The sequence below is a fragment of the Macadamia integrifolia genome, chromosome 9, assembly GCF_013358625.1.
Source record: "Macadamia integrifolia cultivar HAES 741 chromosome 9, SCU_Mint_v3, whole genome shotgun sequence".
Taxonomy (NCBI): Eukaryota; Viridiplantae; Streptophyta; class Magnoliopsida; order Proteales; family Proteaceae; genus Macadamia; species Macadamia integrifolia.
This window is the reverse complement of record NC_056565.1, coordinates 41575378-41598373: the sequence shown is the minus strand read 5'-3', so window position 1 is coordinate 41598373 and position 22996 is coordinate 41575378. Positions and strand designations below refer to the sequence as shown.

The 22996-nt window shown below is 36.8% G+C and overlaps 2 protein-coding genes across 2 annotated transcripts; both read right to left on the bottom strand.

Annotated features, from left to right (window-relative positions):
• Positions 1-4634: 4634 nt before the first annotated feature.
• LOC122088186 (laccase-17-like) lies at positions 4635-7693 on the bottom strand. Its single transcript, XM_042657368.1, has 6 exons — positions 7510-7693; positions 7288-7439; positions 6757-7001; positions 6552-6680; positions 5508-6473; positions 4635-4921 (listed from the first exon to the last, which is right to left on the bottom strand). The coding sequence occupies exons 1-6, from the start codon at positions 7636-7638 to the stop codon at positions 4791-4793; spliced, it is 1752 nt and encodes a 583-aa protein (XP_042513302.1). The 5' UTR covers positions 7639-7693; the 3' UTR covers positions 4635-4790.
• Positions 7694-14423: 6730 nt separating this feature from the next.
• LOC122088185 (laccase-17-like) lies at positions 14424-17441 on the bottom strand. Its single transcript, XM_042657367.1, has 6 exons — positions 17232-17441; positions 17005-17156; positions 16684-16928; positions 16106-16234; positions 15012-15986; positions 14424-14826 (listed from the first exon to the last, which is right to left on the bottom strand). The coding sequence occupies exons 1-6, from the start codon at positions 17358-17360 to the stop codon at positions 14696-14698; spliced, it is 1761 nt and encodes a 586-aa protein (XP_042513301.1). The 5' UTR covers positions 17361-17441; the 3' UTR covers positions 14424-14695.
• Between the last annotated feature and the right edge of the window lie 5555 nt (positions 17442-22996).

The following is a 22996-nucleotide window of genomic DNA, read 5'->3' as shown; positions in this document are numbered from 1 at the left end:
CCCAATTTATTAAGCTTTGGACTAAACTAGAAATCTAAGATTGATAAAAAGTCTTTTGAGGTAGTAGGTAATCCATTACATGAGATCCATTATAATTAAAAAAAAGAAGGAAACTTTCAAGTAGATGCAATAAGTGTTTATAATTGAGCTGCAATATGTTAAAAAACTATATGAATAAACGAGGGATTTTCTTATTGGTGTTCCTTAGGGTGTCAAATAATTTATAATGTTATTTTTTTATCATTTTAATTTTAAATACCATATTTTCAATGAGAGTAAATACTGTCATTTTATATGTGCATTTGAAATAAATGTACGACAATGGGAGTTTTTTATAATGACATGATGATAAGTTACTTTCACATTATATTTTCTTACGAACACACTTTTACATTAATTTAAAACTTTTTTATACCTTTTAACTTAAAAAACTTTTAGGAATAAGACAATAGACAACTAAAAGAAGGTCTCAATTTAGACACTACTAATAAATAATGAAGATATGAGCTAATTCTTGAACAATACAGATTGATCTAAATGTCAAATGGCATCACCAAAATGATTGAGGAATTTATTTTTAAAGAAAAATCAAGGGTAGAGTTTGAGCAAGTAAATTACTTTGAAATTTGAGATTAGATAACATTACAAATAATTAGGAGCTGCTCTCACTTAGAATTCTCCATAACTAGTAGATAAAAGTAAGTGTTTGTCATAATATATTTTTGTAACATCTAATTGTAATAAAAGATAACCACAAATGAGAGAGCTCTCTCACAATATTATAGGCTTTTAATTTGTACAAATAAACACCAATGGGTTATAATAGATAATAATATATTTTATTTATAGTGCATCATTTGGAGAATAAGCTCGAACCAAGAATTTGTAAACTAAGACACAAAAAAAACATCATTTGTAACAACTGATCTCTTATCACGTTATTTTTTATGGGTCCCAAAACAATATTCTTGAACAATAGTGTCACAAACAAGCCAAAATTTTGATAAGGAATTCACTAAGATACAAACTTGCAATATGTGATAGGAATCTCTCTCTCTCTCTCTCTCTCACTCAGACACACACAATACTTTAGAAAGTCTTTTAAAGGAAAACGTAATCTACACGACCTATTTGGATAAGCTGATTAGATGAGTACCACCATTTTTCTTTCTCATGGTTGCCCATGCATTTTTGTATTTTTTTTAGCCGTTTATGTATTACTTACGCATCCTTCAGAAGTCGTATATGAAGCTTTATTTTGCCACTTGGTGAACTTTTTTAGAGATAAAAGAAAAAAAAAAACATTGATATGAATGCAATGGACTTGATGTTTACCTATCCATAAAATTTAGACTTACCGAATTTACCCCCTGATAGATATTTAAGCATCATGAAACCTTTGTACTGAATAAAACTAACTTCCTCTTGATTCCACTTTTATATTACGCAAACAATGATAAAGCTGATAATCAAATCACAATCAACAAAATAAAATGAATCATAATATCAATTGACAAATATCAACTCATGAGCAGTATTATCAATTCGGCCGAACCGAATTTTTCCGAATTTTATCAAAAATTCTGACCGAATCCAAATTAAAAATAAAATTCAGTAAAATTCACGATTTTTTCAAAAGTAAATATAAAACGCGAATAATTCGGACCGAATCCGAATTAAACCGAATTATTCGGTCCACTTAAACAGTATTTTATAAATAAATAAAAAAAAAAAACCCAATAAGCTTTTTTGACCCTTTTTTTTACCGAATCCTTAAATTAATCAACCGAATTATTCCAAATAATTCTCCGCCCAAATAATTCCCGAATCTGAATTTACTTACTATGCTCATAAGTCAACCAATATATCTAGTCATTATACTTATTAAGGTTTAGTGGTCTCAAACCAAATCTTCTACATCCTCTCATTATTACGGAAAAATGATCACCACGTTGTCAATATCATACACTCTCCTTTCGAGAATGGATCCATTGTAAATATATCATGTAAAGTCTCCTTCTTTGTTTTCATTGGCTTGACGTGAAAGATTTTATTTGACACTGACAGAATTTCCTCCCAGTTATAATAACTTACTTTAGAAAATCTAACCACTAAAGAAAGTTTGATTGTTCCATGGTAGAAGCCTAGAACGTACTTATATTCATTTCTTAAAGGCACAAAAGCACAAATATTCCTATTTCTATTATTCATGGAAATATTACGAAGGGGGAAGGGGGAAGGGGGAAGGGGGAAGGGGTACAGTTGTAAATTCATAGTAAAGGAAAAAAAGTGAAAAGTGAAACATGAAACAGTGAAAAGTAATATTCGCAGGCCCGAGAGATTCTTTCTTCCGTCGTGAGTCAGAGAGGGAGGGACAGATCGTGGTCTGTGTTTCAACTTTTAGCTTATTTTAAAATGAGCAATGATACAATGAATCCGAGCCTATACATTTTCAATAGGTCCCATTAAGTTCTATCACAGATTTGAGTTCTTTTACTTTTCTATCTAAAATCTAACGGTAAAGAAATAAAGTATACCTTCTTTATTCTTGGTGGGGCCCGGTTTACTTTAACCTAATATTTTAGTGGTTAGTATTTTCTTTTTGTTTCTCTCTCTAGTCTTTACGCGACGCGGTTCTTACGCGGTTTTGAGTCGATGGCCCTCGTTGACTGAATACAGTGTTGCCAGATCACACCCCAGTCGCCCTCGCACGATTCTTAGGCGGCCACATCGAATCACAGCCTTGCGGATTTACGGAAATACCCTTTTTCTGTTTTGTGTTTGGGATAACCTTCTCGGTGGGGTCATCATTTGAAAAGTGTGTTGTGTCAATCCAAAATATCACAAGGACAAAAGACCCCCTAAGTTGCTCAACGCGGGATAGTGCAATTCATTTTTGGAATTGAAATCGGAATTGAATCATATAAACCGGAATGTGATTTCACCAAGAAGACCAGCTAGGGTCAACCCGACCCAACCAGGTCCAACCTTGAGCCCGATAGGGTTGGGCCTAAGCATGAACCCAACAGGGTTGAGTTAGGGTTGGGTTGAGTTTTAGGACCTAGGGTTGGGTTAGGGTCTTAAGAAGCCAGGCCCAACCCGGCCCTGTTTCACCCCTATGTAGAACTATGTTTTGTGAATCCAGTACATAGCATACTGGTTGGAGCCTCTACCTGTAGAGCAAGCGCTAAGAGTGTGGAAGGTATAATGATCGACTCATGTCACATACATCCCCCCCTCTTTTCCTATCATTCCCCCATCCTTCCCCTATAGTGTGCGTGAGTAAAGTCCCCTTGACAATTATGTTTCATAGTCCTACAAAGAGATGATATCCTTATAGAAATAAACTGTGATGCGAGTCTCCCACATGGGTCGATGCAAGGAGGTATAGGTTTTATTTGGCAATCCGCTCAACTCTTTTGAAAGTTATTTCTAAAGATATGTCTCATATTATATTGAATTGTGACAACAAAGACATGGTGATTTACCTACAGCTTGGAATCTCAACGGCCCTTTTGACTATCAAGCCCATTTTAGAGGATATTTTGCATTTGAAATCCTCTTTTGAATTTTGTATTTTTTTCTCTTATTCCTATGGAGCTAAATAGTTTAGTTGACTCTCTAATAAAGAGGGTTCTGTCTATGACAGACATGACAGTTTGGCCCATTTCTAATCATTGAATCCAAGATCAATGTTTGGCATCCTTGCATATTTTTTGTTCTTTTGAATAAATCTATTTTTACACAACAATAATAAAACTTTTACAAACAGTAGATTTTCAAATGGTTCATTACAAACCTTCACAATAGACACCAAGTGATTCTTCTTGTGTTCTTCGCATAAGGAAATGTGAGAGAAATAAAACCTGTGAAAAGGTAGAATAGCAAAATGAAAGTGCAATAATCCATCAAAACCTATAAAGTCCAAAGAAAAATAATACTCATATTAAGCAATTTGAGCTGATATGAACATCTACGCATGATTGACTCTATCCACACCATCTGGTAGAAATGTGCTACTTTATGCAGATGTCTTCTTGACATTGGACACAAAAACTCTTCTTTTGGCCTAGATGTTTGCAACCCAAGACTCTAAGACCATGAATCACACTAACTTAAGCTTGGTCGTACATACAATAAGAGTTTTTTTTTTTTTTTTTTGGTAGAAAATATACACTAGAGTTTGGATGTCTACACAAGAGTGCGGACATCTATTACATAAATTAATTGTCTTTTTATTTGGATTAGGGTGTTTTTACCATAAGATTTTTAAAATTTGATTGATTCAAAATATCAATGAGTTTTAATTATTAGAATGGAAATAACCATGATTCCTTTTAACATTAGAAGGAAAATAAGAATGAATTTTAGTTACTTTTCTATTTGGGTTAGGGATTAAAGTTCAGTTCAAATCAGTCATATTCAGGTGAGATTGATCCAAATAAATTTTTTTCAATCCGGACAAAATTGAAGGGGGCCGGAGAAGAGAACAAAACGTATGATCAAATTTGCCTTTTGTTATTAAGGAAGTCATGTTAAAGGTGTTTTGTTAATAATGACAATTTTCAAGGGGTGACACCATAAATTTTCTAAAAAAATGAATTATTAAACAATTCATTAAAAAAAATCCGCTCAAGTACAAAATGTAAATTAAAAGGAGTATTTCTCCTTTTCCTTTCTCCCTTTCTTGGAGTGCCTCTTCTTTTTTTCCTTTCCACCAAAGAATTTAAAAAAAAATATATATATATATATATATACACACACAAATGAGACTGAGATATGGTCAAAGATCAGCACTTGGGGAGATCAGACGGTGGTGGCGGCAACTTTTGTTTGGGTAGCTTCCCATCCATGACTATCCATGCCATCTTCAGACCCCAGCTGGTGTGGACTTCCAAGTGGCAGTGCATAAACCAAACACCTGTCAACATAATTTATCATCTTCATAAAGAGGTGATTCAATACAAATTGGAATTTATATATGTTAGCTGGGCTTGATCCAAGTAGAGGTAGGCCCAGCCCAACCTATAAATTTCTGTACCAAGTTTGAATCTAAGATGATTGAGCCAGTAATACATAAACCAGGTCCTATTAAAGATTAGGAAAAATCTCATTCTCACAACCACACCTGATAAGCTTATCATTATATCTATAAGCCACATTAAATATTTTGGAGCCTAATTCAATCAAATAGCCTGTATTGGCATATATCATCATGTATGTTGGAGCCTAATTGTTATTCTTTTTTTTTTTTTGAAAGTAATGAAGAGCACTAAACACCCCGTGTGAGTGGCTGATGGTGTCTAGTGGGAATCGAACTTAGGACGTCCGAGTTTACGACTTGTACCAAGTTCATTGCTCACCAACTGTGCTATCCCCTTGGGTCAAATTTTTGTTTGATATGAAACTTATCATATGAGCAAAAGACCTAGAAGGCTTACCAGATATACTTTACCCCACGAACATATCTAAGTTTTCCATTATATGCCTAAATATGAATATTTTACCTGGGTTGTCTGCAAGAAAGCGAACGGCTACCCAACCACCAGATGGCACACCAACAGTGTTCCTCTCCATGGGATCAACAAGATTAAATTTTGCAGGGTCCCTCTTGGGATCAAAGTTGCCAAATCCTTGACCCACAACAAAGAAATTGAAGCCATGGAGGTGAAGAGGGTGGCTCTCAGCACCAAGGATGCTAGTGTCCTGCATAACTAGCTCCACAGTTGTGTTGAATGGCAAAGATACCAATTTAGTCCCACGCCTGACCATGATGTTGTTAGGTGGTGTCCCTGTGTAGTTGAAGGGGAAAGGTGGGTTGGTTGGGAAGTCTGTGGTGAAGACTCCACTAGATTGCCTGAAGAAATGGGCTTGGAGGAGGGCTGTGGTTGGTTGCACAAAGGAGACATTGTTGATGGCAGCGGCCAACCTTGTGTTGTTAGGCCCTTGGCATGTACTGTTCTTAGAGCATGGGCTGAGTCCCAATCCTACTGTGAAGAAGAAGTGCTTATCAACTTTCTGGGGAACTTTAGCTGGGAATTGAGCTGTAGCCAAGCTGCGGTGTTTCTTGGCAAAGTTTTCACTATAGGTAGTATCATTAAAGACTGGAAGGGTTGGTTTGAAGAGACCAAGCCTCTTCTTATTGTTGTTTGAGGAATTGAAGGGTTGTTCATACTCGAGAATCCCAGCAGTAGTGGAATTGTCGAAGGTAGCGATAGTGGCGTAAGGCCTAGCAGCCATGAGGAAGGTTGCAGTGGGTAAGTAATGGTGTTTGGTCTTGAGAAGGACATTAGTAGTCTGGCCTGGGGTAATGAGGACAGTGTCTGTCTTGAAAGGCTTCACATATATGGCATCTGCTTCAACAACAGTTAGGGTGTGGTTGGCAATGCTGAAGAAGAGTTCATCATTCAATGCAGCATTGATCAAACGTAAGAGATATGTCTTCCCAGGTTTCACCTCCAATTTGAATGTATCTGTACCCACCAAAAAATCATAAATTAATTTTGTCTAATTCACTTTTTAGGGCTTTCTATATAGTTGTTATTTGGTACCTTTGGAGGAGCAATTGTAAAGGGGTCCAGGGAGACCATTGATGGTGTAGGCATCAGATATTTTAGGAGCTAGACCTGTTCTCATAGCTTGGTTGATAACTGCTTCAGTATCCACATTCCACCACTCTCCTGTAAAATAGAAATAATCAATTCCAAGGCATTGAGGAAAAATCTGTTAAATAAAAGAGAAGGTCAGACAAGTTACCAAAGATAATGGGGACTTCCTTGTAGGGTTTTGTGAATGGGTAGGGAACATTCTTCTTTGGAAGGATGACAATAGGTCCATAGAGAGTTGCCCTGAGCCATGAGATGTGGGCATGCCAGAACAGAGTTCCTCTTTGGCCTATAATGGTAAAGTTGTAGACATAGCTCTGCCCTTTCTGTATGGGGCATTGAGTCACATAGGCTGGCCCATCCGCCCATCCACTCCTTAGCTGCCGCACACCATGCCTGCATGCTCTTCCAAGTTCAGTACACAACAAAACATGAGATACCCACTCTGCATTACTTTTTTTTGCTAATGACGGTTATCTAAGCCTTCGGCCTGATTAGTCATATGGGTCCATACTACTGACTCATAATTGCATGGATCAGGTCACTCGGGATCGAATGAGAATCATTCAACTTTTACCGAAAACAGTAAAGAGCACTAAACATCTAGTGTGTGTGATCCTAAGGAGGTAAGAGCAGTCAAACTGAGAACCACTTACTTACAGTTTCATATAATGCGACTTACCAATGTAAGGTGACATTGTGGGTGACATGGTTAACCACCTTTATAACCACACGGTCTCCTTCCCTGGCTATAATCCTAGTCCCAGGAAATTGTCCATTCACTGTTACTATGCTCTTGGTGTGGCAGAGTCTTGTCACATTCTGCCTCTTTATCTGTGAAAGAAAATAGTTCAAATGAGAATAAGATATGATTAATTTCAGGTATTATAAGTGGTTTACTTACATCAAAGTTGTAGTGCCTTGTTATCCCAGTGTGTTTTGCAGCAGCAAGCTCAGTGAGAAGGCACATAAGGCTGAGTGTGAAGAACAGAGTTGAAATGGAAGCAAATGATGTGTAAAGAGAAAAACCCATCTCTCACTGGCTTTTATATAAGAAATCAGAGAGATAGATTTCCCTTGACTTGTGATCTTTGGATGCACAACATGGAATTCTGTGGAAGCTGTTTATATAAGAGAGAGAGAGAGAGAGAGAGAGAGAGAGAGAGAGAGAGAGAGAGAGAGAGCCCAAGTTGGGGATGGAGCGCTGTCCAACCCCATAGTCATGTAGTCTGGTCAAGCTTAACTTTAGAGTGTCAATGAAGTCAAATTCTTGTTTATTATTTTTTCTGTTTTATTGTGTTTGTTTGAGCCTTCTAATTACATTCTGTTTCTGCCTGCCTGCTTGGGTAGCCCCCCTAAAGTTACCAAACTCTTCTTGATTTTCCACAATGACCTTTTTGTTTCCACAGCATTGTCTAGGCTGGGCTGGGTTAGAGAAGTGGTTGGGTTAGATTGGGCAGACCAAGAGTTCCATAGCATCTAAGCTAGTTTCGATCAGGTCCTGATTCACATTTGAAATTCACTCTTGTTGTAAGAAGAGAGAAATTGAGCAGATTCTATATGTGGATCAGACACCATACGAGAATGGTTCTCGTACAAGAACCTGATCCGAACTCTATTTAAGCAGCACAATGAAAACCCAAGTATGAATTCTCTACCCATGTGGGGACAGTCCTCACAATGGATCCAATATCCATGGGGTGTGAGTCCACATGCCAGAGGTGGATCCCGCAACTCATGGATGTGGATCATCCCCATGGGGACGGGATCCAGATTCCAGAAATCCCCCAACCCATTTATAAATAGGGCAGAAAGATTCCAGTTTAGAGTCAGGTTTGTGATCCTTCTGAATACTAGAAGAGAGTGGGTAGGGGTTAGGATGGCTTGTATTCCGTTGCATGGGTTATGGGTTATATGGGTAATTTAGGTAAATTGCACCAACATAATCTTGCTATGAATGTGTAGCGAGAAAGAAAATTGTTGAATCTAAGACGGCATGAGGACGAGTCACTATAATCTTACTCTTCATTGTTAGTGAATCAATTTTTATCTCACCGTCGACAATCTTGCCCAACCAGATAAATATTTGCATTAATTGTGTGATCGTTTGTTTATAATTTTCATTCATTTTCTGCGTCACACCGTGACTCACGACAAAATTTGGACCAGCTTGTTTGTTAATCATGATCAAAATGCCTATCCAAACCTTGGGTTGAGTACTGGTCCGGTCTGAACAGTTCAATTAGATAGTTCTGTAATTTTAAGTTGACAGTTATGACAAATTAGTACTTGGGTGTTAGAAGTGGTTACCAAACTATCTTCTTTCACAAAAAATGAAAGAGTTAGGGAACAGTGGAATGGTTTCTCTATCAGTTAGCCTTCAATCGATCTCCTACCTTTAGCCTTGTTAGTGAAGGCAACTCTTAAGAGGTCGCTCTCTTGGTCACTCTCTTATCCCTTCATAACGAACCTTATCTTTCATTAGCTGAACAAACATTCCACATTTCTTATTCCTTTATAACAAACCATTTCAAACATTAGTTGAACCATCTCCATTCCTTCTTAACAAACAATATCTTATATATTATTTGTGGACAATGGTTGATTTTGTCAATCTACTGATTACTACTTCTATGAGAGTGCCAATAGTGAAATCTGGGATGATCCTTCACTTGATTCTCTCAAAATGGTAGAATTACAATTAGAGGGGAAAAAAAATAATTCAACCAATCATGGAGGAATCTAGAGACATAGGGAAATCAAAATAGGTTCTTGTTAGAGCAAACCTCAAAGAAAAACGAAGAAAAATAAAATAGATTCACGTATGACACAGAGATGTAATGAGGTTCACACACCGATGTGTTATGTTACGTCCTCGGGCGAAGAAGAAGATTCACTGCGTTGGAAGAAATGTTACAGCGAAAATCTCTCAAGAATATCCAAATCACAGTAAGAAACTCTTGCCTAGAAACCCTAACACAAAAATCCCCAAATCTTATTTAATTACTTACATAACAAGACAATAGTACATATACATACTCATTCAAGTCGAGTAGATTTAATTGATCGTGGTTGATCGGGCATCACCAAAATATGCCAAAGTAGGTCAATCTTCGAAACAAATCAAGAATTTGAGACAAATATAACAATACTACCCTTATTGATCAAGAGTACTATGAGTTACTTATCGAACTAAGGAAACATAAAGAAGTATTTGCATGGCCATATGATAACAAGTTCGGGATATACCTATGGTTGATGATTAACTACACTAAAATGAAGCAGAGGGGGAAATCAATATTACCCTAGAACGAAACTTAAACACATGCTTAAATGTATATTTTAAAATCAGAAGAGATAAAAACTAGATTTGAATAATTTATAAGAATGCTACTAACTAAATGTTTGCCAAATTTGAATTATGGGTTATGCCAAGAGGTATAATGCTTTTGGACTCATCAATGGAGTAGAGAATGACTAGCTTAATGGATCCATGCTAAGCACAGAGTAGGTGATCATTAGTATTGTAATGAGGTTTAGTGAGAGATTACATTGATTTTTTTTTTTTTGCAAGGAATATTTATATACTTATTGCACATATATCTTTAATAAAGTAGGTTGGGTGATAGATTGTCTTGGTGGTGGACATAATGTATGTGAGACGCTTTGATTTGACCGATTCATATAGTACGTCAGGTAGTTAAACAACCAGTACTTTATAATCTATCATTATAAGTATGTGGTTAATTTGTAGTGGTGCGTCAAGTTGACAAGCGACACTTATTATGATTAGCTAAAACCTGTCAATCTTTTTGCATGGATCTTCACGCTCATCTTTACTCGGATTCTCCATATAGTCGATCTCATTAAGTCGGGATAAGATTTTGAATTTTGTTGATGTTGTATTGCACGTACATCTTTAATTTTTCTTAAAACATAGTTATACTTATATCCAATCACACGTATTATATTAAGCATTTTATTTAATGGTAAAGAAAAACCAACCAAATTAAGAAAAACAGTCCAAGAATACATCCAATAGTTACTAGACCTCTTGAGCGAGAAGTACAACCAAGAGTAGATAGTATACATTATACAAGCCACATAAATATTGTAATTCTTTAACATGAAATGACACATAAGAAAGAATTGAATAGCCTAAAGCAAATGAGCTTGGAGGCCTTTGCTCTCAAGCTCAAAGGTCCAGTAAACCAAACATGTTTACAGAAGTCACTTCCAAAAAATATGTCAGTCAAATTCATTGTCACGCAGTAGATTTCACACATCTGATTCAATGGGATGAAAACAGTCAGCTTCATTTTTGTTGATAATCCACCAACCAAAACTTTTCATAGGAACACTTTGAATTCGGGATGTATTTACAACTTATTCCAAGTGAGGTTCTAAATCCTTTGGCATACTTATTACTCGAAGCTCTCACATGTGCGAGGTTCAGAAGGAGGACGAGAACTACGCAACCTTATCTGGAGAATGTCAAGAGACTGTTTTCGACTGCTTAACCATCAGGTCGTAATATTCAAACATTTACCGTTAGACCAAACACACCCCTTAAGTTCTAAACCCTCTTATACTTGCTACAATATCATCTGAGAGATATAGCATTATCATGTGTCAAAAAATCAGCAGCCAGTTTAGTAGATAACATACATGTCTAATTAAAGAGAGAGGTGAAGAAATTGCATCCATAGATCGGCTGTTGTTGGATCGACACTTATAAATAGTTTGGAAATCGATCGGGAAAAGATAGAATAAATCAAATTAGTATTCCATGCATTTTTATTTATGAAAATTACGCCCCCTCCCTTGTAGTTTACCAAAATTACACGTAGATTCAAGGGTTTGAACGAAATATGTCCCCTCCCCTGGGCCTAACAGTGTTAGTCTACCGTTAATTTTAAAAGCCAAAAGACCACTTTATCCTTTAACCAAAAGACTGTGGGCTTCTCCTCCTCTTCACCTTCGTCCTCCTCGCATCCCTTTCAAATCAAAGCCCTGATGTTGAGAATAGTTTTGCAGTCTGAAAGCATCAAAAGCCCAAAAATCAAGTGGCTTTTTGAAGAAAATATTGAATCTCTGTAATCCCATCGTGTTCTATTCAAGAAGGGTTTATTATGCAGAACCCTTGATTGTTTTTCGGTACCCATGAAAGGAAATCCAGTTTTTATCCAACCCTTTTTTTTTTTTTCCTTTTAGAGTTATTATAGATCTAATTCTGAAATCCTTGAAATTAGCTCTGACAAAGACCGCACTTGGGATGAAGGCAGTGACGATAATCTCAATTGGATTTCGAAACTGCTTGATCCCAATGGCGGTGAAACAGAAAATTCTGACGATGTGGTGTTTGTGGGCGAGATTTAGATTTCCAAGCCTATGGACAGAGCGAAACCGGTCTCTGGGGATGTTTTTCATGATGATTGCACTATTTTGGAGAGCGACCCTGATAATCCAATTGAAGTTGAAAATGACTCAGCAGATGGATCGGATGAGTTGCTTATCACCTATAGTCCCCACTGCAACTAAACCATGTCCAAGCCTTGTGGGCTTCTCCACCTTGCATCCCTTCTCGACCATGACTCGGCTGCTATAGATGTAAACTACAGCGAAAATGGAAACAACATCCCATCTCCCAGCCAAGTCACGTCTTTCCTCAAACAGAACACTATCATTGATGGGTTCAAGCTCTTCAATGCTAACCCCGATTTCCTCCATGCTTTCGTCAAATTCGGAATCATTGTCACAGTCACTGTCGGCAATGACAACATCCCTTCTCTTACTAATCTTGCCACTGCTCATTCCTGGGTCGCCACCAACATTGCCCTTTTCACCCACAAACCCTCATCAACCGCATCGTCGTTGGAAACGAAATCATGGCCACCGGTGATAAATACCTCATTGCCAAGCTCCTTTCGGCCATGAAAGTCCTTCTTAACGTTCTTACACTCGCCGAGATCAATAACATTCAAGTTTCCACTCCTCACTCCTTGATATCCTTTCTGCCTCTGAACCACCTATCTCCGGCAAATTTCAATGTGGGTACAACAGAGTAAGCGCTAAAAAAACCAGAAATCATAGTAAGGGTATAAAGGGAATCTCACCATAGTAAGGGTATTTTGGGCATTAAATGTTATGCTATTATCTGACATCATCAACTAACAGTCCCAACTTAATAGGAACTAACGGATTGGACCTAATTGTAAGAATTTTAGAAAATCTAGGGGAGGGGGACGTAATTCATTTAAACCCTTGGATCCACGTGTAATTTTGCCAAACTACAGGGGAGGGGGACGTAATTTTTTCTTATTATTATTTTTTTTTAAAGGAAAATGCACCATGTATCAGAGGATCATAAACTCACACATCAGTGGGTTGCCCAGACGGTTAAGGTGAATTGGGGATTGTGTGGATAGATGCATAGTCTTAGGTTCGATTCTCCATCTGTGCATACCATTGCTTGTGAATAAGGTGTCAATTTCAAATCGAAACCGAGCCCAATTAACCGGACCAAACCGAACCAAATAAATTCAGTTCATATTCAGTCTGGGTATGTGAGTATTGCTATTCGGTTCTGTTTGGTTTTGGTTTTGGTTTAGGATGTTAAAACCATCGGTTCGAAACCAAAACCAAATCGAATTACTCTTAAAAGTTTAATTAAAAAAAAAATGTAAGTGTTTTTTGCAATTTATCATCACATATTTACATGCTAAAATAATTTTGGAGTTAGCAATGGCCATAAGGCTCATAATTTGATCCCATTATGGCCTTTGGTCCATCATAGTCATGGTTCAAAAGTGGAACCGTTATTCACAACTGAATTAAAACCGAGGTATAGAACTGAATTAAAATCAAATATCATAACTGAAATTGAACCAAATTGAATTGAATCAGTTTGAGTATCTAAATACGGAACCAAGTTGATTTTCGGTTAAGTTATGGTCCACCATATTGTCATTTGGAACCGAATCAAAACCGAACCGAATAATCGAAACCAAACCGATTGACACCCTTACTTGTGAACATCTATATCATAAATGTTAAAAAAAAATTATATTATAAACATGTTTATTTAAGAAAAAGGATACATAAGTGTGAGCACAAAAGAAAAAGGAAAAATGTTTTATGAGCCATTAGAAGAGCGTATGCTAGCAGCATCTCTTCCTATCTCTCCTCCTCAAATGAAATGACCTTGTTGTCCTTCTATTTATGAAATTAAATGAGCACTCCCCTATGCTGCTTGCTCAAAGAACCCTCTCAAAAAAAAAAAAAAAGTTAAATTAATTATTCTCATTTGAAAAAAAAAAATTTTAAATGATACACAATGTATATATTACTTACATAAATGAGCTTATATAGTTCTTTGTGTTTGGATTAACATATAGCTGAAATACCTTCATAAATTAATTACCATTCTATTCGGATTAGTAGGGCGTTTTTGTTTTTATTTATTTATTTATTTAAATTTTTTATTCAAAATATCAATGAATATTAATTATTAGAAGGCAAAATAACCTTGATCCCCTTTATACTTAGAAGGGAAAATATCAATGATTTTTAATTACCATTCTGTTTGGATTAGGATGTCAAATTGGGTTCAGTCCAAACCGGTCAGATCGGATTAGGATGTCAAATTAAGTTTAGTCCAAACCTGTCAGATCGACCAAAACCAACTGGTTCAGCCCAAACAGAATCAAGGGGGAGGACAGAATGTGAAGTCAAAATTGTTTTTTTTTGTCATTTAAGAAATCCCTTTAAAAAATAAAAATAGAAAATAGAAAAGGAAGAAAGCAATGAGACTTTGAATTATTGAACAGCCTCTTCATCAAAAATCCGCTCAATTATGTTTATAATCCAAGTAGAGGGGAGGGATTGCAAGAAACAGAAAAAAAAAAAATTACAAAATGCCGATTGGAAGGACTATTTCTCCTTTTCCTTTCTCCCTTTCTTGGAGTGCCTATTCTCTTTTCCTTTCCACAAAAGAATTGAAAAGATAAAAATGAAAAAAACCCAAAAAGAATTAAAAAAAAAAAATCAAAAGTACAAATGGGAATATGGGACTAAACTATGGTCAAAGGTTAGCACTTGGGGAGATCAGACGGTGGTGGCAACAACTTTTGTTTGGGTAGCTTTCCATCCATGACTATCCATGCCATCTTCAGACCCCAACTGGTGTGGACTTCCAAGTGGCAGTGCATAAACCATACACCTGTCAAAACATTTTATCATCATCATCAACATGATTTAGAATTCGAAGCTCAATAGTGTGTCCTAAGTGTTGATTTTTAAAACCCTATTTGTTATTTAGAAAACTCTATTTGGATTGAAACTTGACACATGAGAAGGGGATGTAGGAGTCTATCGGTCCACAAAATTTTGCTACAAATATTTTACCTGGGTTGTCTGCGAGAAAGCGAATGGCAACCCAGCCACCAGATGGCACACCAACAGTGTTCCTCTCCATTGGGTCAACAAGATTAAATTTTGCAGGGTCGTTCTTGGGATCAAAGTTTCCAAATCCTTGACCAACCACAAAGAAATTGAAGCCATGGAGGTGAAGAGGGTGGCTCTCAGCAGCAATGATGCTAGTGTCCTGCAGAACTAGCTCCACAGTTGTGTTGAATGGCAAAGATACCAATTTAGTCCCACGCCTCACCATGATGTTGTTAGGTGGTGTCCCTGTATAGTTGAAGAGGAAAGGTGGGTTGGTGGGGAAGTCTGTGGTGAAGACTCCACTAGATTGCCTAAAGAAATGGGCCTGGAGGAGGGCTGTGGTTGGTTGTACAAAGGTGACATTGTTGATGGCAGCTACCACTCTAGTGTTATTAGGTCCTTGGCATGAACTGTTCTTAGAACATGGGCTGAGGCCCAATCCTACAGTGAAGAAGAAGTGTTTATCAACTTTCTGTGGAACTTTTGCAGGGAATTGGGTAGTGGCTAAGCTTCTGTGTTTCTTGGCAAAGTTTTCACTATAGGTAGTGTCATTAAAGACTGGAAGAGTTGGTTTGAAGAGAACAAGTTTCTTCTTGTTTTTCTTGTTGCTGCTTGAGGAATTAAAGGGCAGTTCATACTCGAGAATACCGGCGGTGGTCGAATTGTCGAAGGGCGGGATAGTGGCGTAAGGCCTAGCAGCCATGAGGAAAGTTGCAGTGGGTAAGTAATGGTGTTTGGTCTTGAGGAGGACATTAGTAGTCTGGCCTGGGGTAATAAGGATAGTGTCTGTCTTGAAAGGCTTCACGTATATGGCATCTGCTTCAACAACAGTAAGGCTATGATTGGCAATGCTGAAGAAGAGCTCATTATTTAATCCTGCATTGATCAAACGTAAGAGATATGTCTTCCCAGGTTTCACCTTCAACTTGAATGTATCTGTACCCATAAAAAAATATGTCAAAATCATAAATTAATTGTAATATTAGTTAATAAAATTTTAATAAATTTGGTATAAGTCACTGTTTAGGGTTTTCTATATAATTGTTATTTGGTACCTTTGGTGGAGCAATTGTAAAGGGGTCCAGGGAGACCATTGATGGTGTAGGCATCAGATATATTAGGAGCTAGACCTATTCGCATAGCTTGTTTGATAATTTTTTCAGTATCTGCATTCCACCACTCTCCTGTAAAAATTGAAACAGTCAATTAAAAGGAAGGAAAGTGAAATTGATTAAAGTTAAATTATTCTTTTACGTTCATCCTTTTGAGGCTCACGTGCTACCATTGAGCTAAAACTAATTGACGGTAGTGATGGCACAACTTTATTGACAAACACTGACTTTCTTATCGTCCTTATTTTTCCACCTCAACATTTCTTTTGTATATATTCTCGTTGTATTTTTCATATACGTCGGAGAAATTTTGGGAAAGATAACCGTAAATGGTTATATATATATATATATTTCATTTTTGAGGTCCAAATTTGACTTTCATATAGGTAGGAGAAAAATTAGGAAAGAAAACTGAAAATTGTATATATATTTTATTGTTAGACCAAATTTGACAAACTTAATTCATTAAGAAAAGAAAAGGTTTCAAAAATGAAAATAAAGGAAAAGGTCAGGTAAGTTACCAAAGATAAGAGGGACTTCCTTGTATGGTTTTGTGAATGGGTAAGGAACATTTCTCTTTGGGAGGATGACAATAGGTCCATACAGAGTTGCCCTGAGCCATGAGATGTGGGCATGCCAGAACAGAGTTCCTCTTTGGCCTATAATGGTGAAATTGTAGACATAGCTCTGCCCTTTCTGTATAGGGCATTGAGTCACATAGGCTGGCCCATCTGCCCATCCACTCCTCAGCTGCCTCACACCATGCCTGTATGATCAAAATATGAGATACCCACTTTGGAATTTGCATTACTTACAGTTTCATTTAACACAATATGACTTACCAATGTAAGGTGACATTGTAGCTGACATGGTTAACCACCTTGATAACCAATCGGTCTCCTTCCCTTGCTATTATCTTAGGCCCAGGAAATTTTCCATTCACAGTCACTATGCTCTTGGTGTGGCACAGTCTTGTTACATTTTGTGTCTTTATCTGTGAAAGAAAAAGAGTTGAGATGAGAATTAAGAGAGAATCAAAGATAAGGCCATGAGATCAAACAGTACTTACATTAAACTTGTAGTGCCTTGTTATCCCTTTGTGCTTTGCATTTGCAAGCTCAGGAAGAAGGCATATAAAGCTGAGTGTGAAGAATAGAGTTGTAATGGAAGCTAATGATGTGTAAAGAGAAAAACCCATCTCCTCTCTGGGTTATATAAGAGATCAGAAATATGGGTTTTCCTTGACTCACTTGTAATCTTTGGATGCACAATATGGAATCCTATGGAAGGAGTTTATATAAGAGAGAGAGAGAGAGAGAGAGAGAGAGAGAGAGAGAGAGAGAAATGAAACACAGAGAAGCAACAACAGAACCCAAGTTGGAGATCGAGCGCTGTCCAACCCTACGGTCATGGAGTCGGTCAAGCTTAACTTTAGAGTGTAATTGAAGTCAATTTCTTGTTTATTAAATTTTTCTGTTTTGTTGCGTTTGTTTGATCCTTCTAATCTCATTCTGTTTCTGGCTGGGTAGCCGCACTAAGGGTACCCCACCAGGCCCACCTCTTCTTAATTTTCCTTAATGACCCTTTTGTTTCCACAGCATTGTTGAGGCTGGGCTGGGTTAGAGAAGTGGTTGGCTAGCTTGGGTTGGCTTTGGTTAGAGTCAGGTTTTTGATCATTTTGAATACTAGAAGAAAATGTGTTAGGGCAAGATGGATTTTTTTGGGTTACAATATTCTCTGAATCTGAGTAGGTGAGAGGACAAGTGGCTTTTGGGTTTAGTGAAGTAGTTTTTATTTCATCGTGAATGTAGGCAATCTTTTCGAATCACATAAATATTTACCTTATGTGATTGTTTGTTTATAGTTTCCATTCGTTTTTCTACATCATCATATGTTTCAGTTTTTATAGGATTTTAGTTCAAAACACTGATGAACCTAAAACCTTACCGATTAGGCAAGAAATAACCTGACCCGCTGTATCAACTCAGCCGAAAACGACAATTCAGCCTAAGTTGATGCATGGGTCAGGAGACTCAGGACACGAATTAAACCACCTTGGGTTGAGTACTAGTCCGGTCTGAAGTAGGCAACCCTAATTAGATCATGAGATAGTTTTGTAATTTTAAGTGGAGAGTTATGACAATTTAGTACTTGGGTGTTAGAAATGGGTACCAAACTTTCTTTCAGAAAAAGAGAGAGAGAGAGAGAGAGAGAGAGGGAAGGGGAAGAGTGGAATAGCTTCTCTAACTCTTATTGACTTGTAGCCTTCAATCTCCTAGCTACCGTTAGTCTTGGTAATGAAGGCAAGTCAAGAAGTCACTTTCTCTTATCCCTTCATAACGAACCATGTCTTTCATTAGCTGAACAACCAATCTGATCTTATTCCTTTATAACGAACCATTTCTTATATTAGTTGAACCATCTCTCTAATTCCCTTCTTAACCAACAATTATCTTATAATATTATTAGTTGTGGACAATGCCTCATTTTTTCAATATAGTGGTTGATGTTGAGATTACTTCATTAAACATATAAGAAACCATAACATGTGACACATTACCAAAAAAAATTAAGTGCTTTAAAATGAGGGATAAATGCAAGTTGGAACATGTACGGTGTAAAATTAGTTTATCCATGTGACAATGATGACCTTGTATATGTACCCCCTTACTACATTCTTCATGATAAAGCCTAATGAACATCTTGGAGTAGTCATGGCCTCTATTAACAAAAATGCATTTAAAATGATTTTCGTTATTGTGTTTTAAACACGTTTTTCTGTTTGCTTATCAATAATATGAGAAAGAACAACAAATCGAACACATTTTGTTCTGAACATTGTCTTTTTCAAACATTTTATTTTTTTATTTTTTTGTCATTGACTACCCAATCATCTCGCAACTCCTACTAACTGAAGACCCATTGGAAAGGCCGCCGGGGGGGGGGGAGGGGAGAAAATTTCACTACTATCCAAGTTGTAGCCAAATAAATAGAATAATTTACTTCCCCCTTAGGGTTTATAAATATCCTCCTATCTAGGTTATAATTTTTTTCTAAAATACCCTTTTAGATTCTATTTCGTTAACTGCCACAAGGGTTGCAACGACACCCAAGCAACAGCTAAATTTCATTTGGGTAGGAGAGGGGGGAGAGTCAACCACTAAACCCCCTTATTATAGTGTATGAATTTAAAAATTGAAATTGATGTTAGATGATATATTTTGAAACTTATAATGAGTTAAAAAATATACATTAATATATTGAATGTTATAATTTTTTTTAAACATTAGATGCAAATATTCAAGTAATAATTTCTCAAATTATATTAGTACAGAATCTTTTTTTTTTTAATCAACACACTTAAATCCCATACCATCCGTTCCTCTTTTTTCTGCCATTCACCTAAACCATTCAAAGTTTTGTACCATCTAAAACTTGTACCGTATAAGAGTGTACCTGATGCAAAAAACTCCCACATGTGCGAGATCCTTAGGGAGCAAAAAATATGCAATCTTATGAGAATATCGAGAAACTATTTTGACTGCTTAACCACCAGATTACAACATGACTGCTTAACCACCAGATTACAACATTCATATTATTATTGTTGGATCAAGCCTGCCCCTTTAAAACTCATACCGTATTTTTTTATTTTTTTTTTCATTTTTGCTAACTATGATCATGCCTACCATGCACCTTCACTAATACCCTACTTGCTTAACTCTCTTGAGTGACGAGCATTGTTATGAACGGTCTTATTCCTGCTAAGATACCTGAAATGACATTTCTGAAACCTTTTTTCATTCTTCTCTATAATACAGTCCATAATTTCCCATTCCCAGTTGTTTCCAAGATTCTAAACTTACCTTCTTTGGCGTCCGTTTGTTGATCCAATTTTTTTTTTTGGTTGATCTACTTTTTTTGACTTCCATTTCTAGAGCATGTATAGGCAAGGGTTCTAGTGCTTTTCAAACAGAGCCGCTGCCTTCCCCTATGTATCCTATATATATCGCCAAAGGATTGCGACTAGCAATGGGATAATAACCATTTTTTATTTTTCCAACTCTACTGTACTAGTAGCCACCACCACGCCAAGAAACGATTCCTCATAGAATCAACATCAAAAGAGTCTGATGAACCTTCATGTACGTGAATGTACCTAGTCCATGGATATGACACCTATTTTCTCTTTCCTCATTTAATAGATGTCATATCCACGGATCAAGGACGTGACGATTCACCACTCTCACATCAAAATCATATCTTATTTTCAAGATTAAGTGGATAAGGCATCACTTAACCAGATATGGAATTTTTCTAAATTTAGCTTTAGAGAGTATAGATAAAAGAGAGCTCTCTCATATTCATGTATTAATACTACTTGACTTCCATTTTCTATCTTAAAAGAACAAAGTCTTAATGAAGAAGGAAGATGAAGAAATCAGGATTCAGATACGCTCGGCTCCAATCCAACCTTTTTCAACGTCTCTGCTTTCAGAGGGCTGCAAAGCAACATAAATAAATCCCCCATTAGAAAATTTAATCCAAAAAAAAAAACCAAAACCAATTTAAACCAATTCGACCAAACGGTTGGAGCCAACCTAAGCCCGAGGCCAAAATACCTGGTCCTACGGGGAAGGTTGGGTTAAGAATTTCTGACCTGAATCAGGCCAAGGTGGGACAGGATTGACGCCTCAGTCTGAGCTTGTCCGACCCTATCACTACCTTTCCCTTCCTTCTTTCTTCTTTCTCTTGTTCTTTTTTCTCCTCTCTTCCTATGGTTACTAATCAAGGTCAGCCCAGCACAACCCAATATGTCAAGGTTGAATTTTGGGTATTATTTCAAACCAAGGCCGGTCAGTTAAGGAGACTCAAGGTTGGGCTTGGGTTTTCAACTCTCCAACCCAATTACCCAACGCTGTTTCCAATTGCAATCCTAGCTTTTGCCGGTTTAACTAGTCCAAACAAATTCAAAATCCGAACAGTTAAAAGTTGAAGGCCATTTGATTTTGTTTCTGTTGTTTATAGATCTAGAGAAAAGGTATTTAATTTTTTTGTTTTTCGAAACATTTTCAATAGTGTAATTGGGTTCAAGAAACTGATGAAGGCATGATATTGTAGGTATGCAATTCACGAGTAAAGGCATGATGTTAGAGTTACAAGTATGCTTCGTGAAGATGAGTTTCAAAAGGATGAAGGCAATTTAAAATTGTGAACTTCGCACAATCAAATTGGATTGGAATCATTGCATCTGAATAGTGAGAAGTTTCAACAATATGTTGGAGTTGGGGTAGGTCGAGCGAAGTATTTGATTTTTTTATAATTTTTGCTTCTTCCACTTGTTTCTATAAATAGAAAAACAAATTTGACTTGTTTCTCCATTCTTGTTTTTAGACATAGAAATAAACATAAATCTCTATTTCTGTTTTTTTTTTTTTTTTTTTTAAATGAAATGAAACAAAAAAAATCAAACGATTTTTTGAGTATTTTAACATATTTTGGAAACAAAATCAAACGGACCTTTAGTTTGTGTTATTTACTTAGGCAAAAACGTCCTTTCGAATTGGGTCAGGGATGGTATGCTCCTCATCCTGCTGGATGTGGGCCACCTTTCTGAAAACAGACTTAGTGATAAACTGCTCCGCCTCCTCCACCACCTCATCTGGCATCACCACCTCCGGAATCGTCTCCCTCTTCTTCTTATTCACCCACACCCCCGGTGAACACATAAATTGCAGCAAACCCGTGTGGGCCCCAAGAGTCATCGAAACCACTATCATCCCAAATCCCACGCACACCGGAACAAAGTCTCCCTTCACATCACCGTGTCCTTTCATTCCACTCGTTATCGATCTCCATAAGTTCTGCCCAGAGAAGAGGCTGAGAATGAAGGAAGAAAAAGAAAAGAAACTTTAATAGTATCCAAACATGGACTTACCGTTACTTTAGAAGCCATAATCGTCTACCAGAGCTAGACTAGACTAAACTTTTGAGTTCTTGAATTCTTGATTTCTTATAAATTTCCACAAAACAAACAGAAGTATTAATCAACGCAAGAAGTGATGATCATCTACTGACTACCATGTGTCCTGAGATGGAAGTATTGGATGCACACATCGCAACAGGTGGATTAGAACGGTTTTGTGATGACAGCTGGAAACTACAGCCTTCAGGTGTAAGGTAGGTATTTAAGAGGGGGTGTCAACCGGTTGGTCGAGGCGGGTAAAATAGTAAAAGTAATCAATTTTTTTTAAGTAAAGGCAAAAGTGATCACGGGCAAATACCAATATTGATATCGATAACTAAATCCTTGGTCGGGGCCTAATCGGTCCCTCTACTTTAGGATCTACTCTATGTCCGACTTATTTAATTAATGGATGTTCATAGACTAGGCAAGGTTCCATTTATAAACAGTTGATTAGGTACTAATCTTTAATCGGGGTAAATGAGTTAATGAGCCATTTATATATAAACGATCTCTAAGCAGATCTTAAATGGGCTATCAATTACATGCTTCACTATTCATGGGCTTGTATTATCAAGGTAATAATTTAAATTTAAAACTTAATAGTGTACGAATTGAGACTTGACTAATGCAAAAGGGCTCATTGATGAAAAGATTTAGGCTGCATTTGGTAATATTCCAGAAAAATGTTTCTGGAGTTTTTAAAGCGTTTGGTGCAATTATAGTATGTTTCATTTTTTTTAACAAAAAGTGAAAAAAAAAAAAAAATAGAAACGAGAATTGACGGAACGATAAAAGGTAGTTTCGTCGTTCCAATTTCGTTCCAAAGAAAAAAAGGCATTTTGACACAAAAATTGAAATTTTCGTTT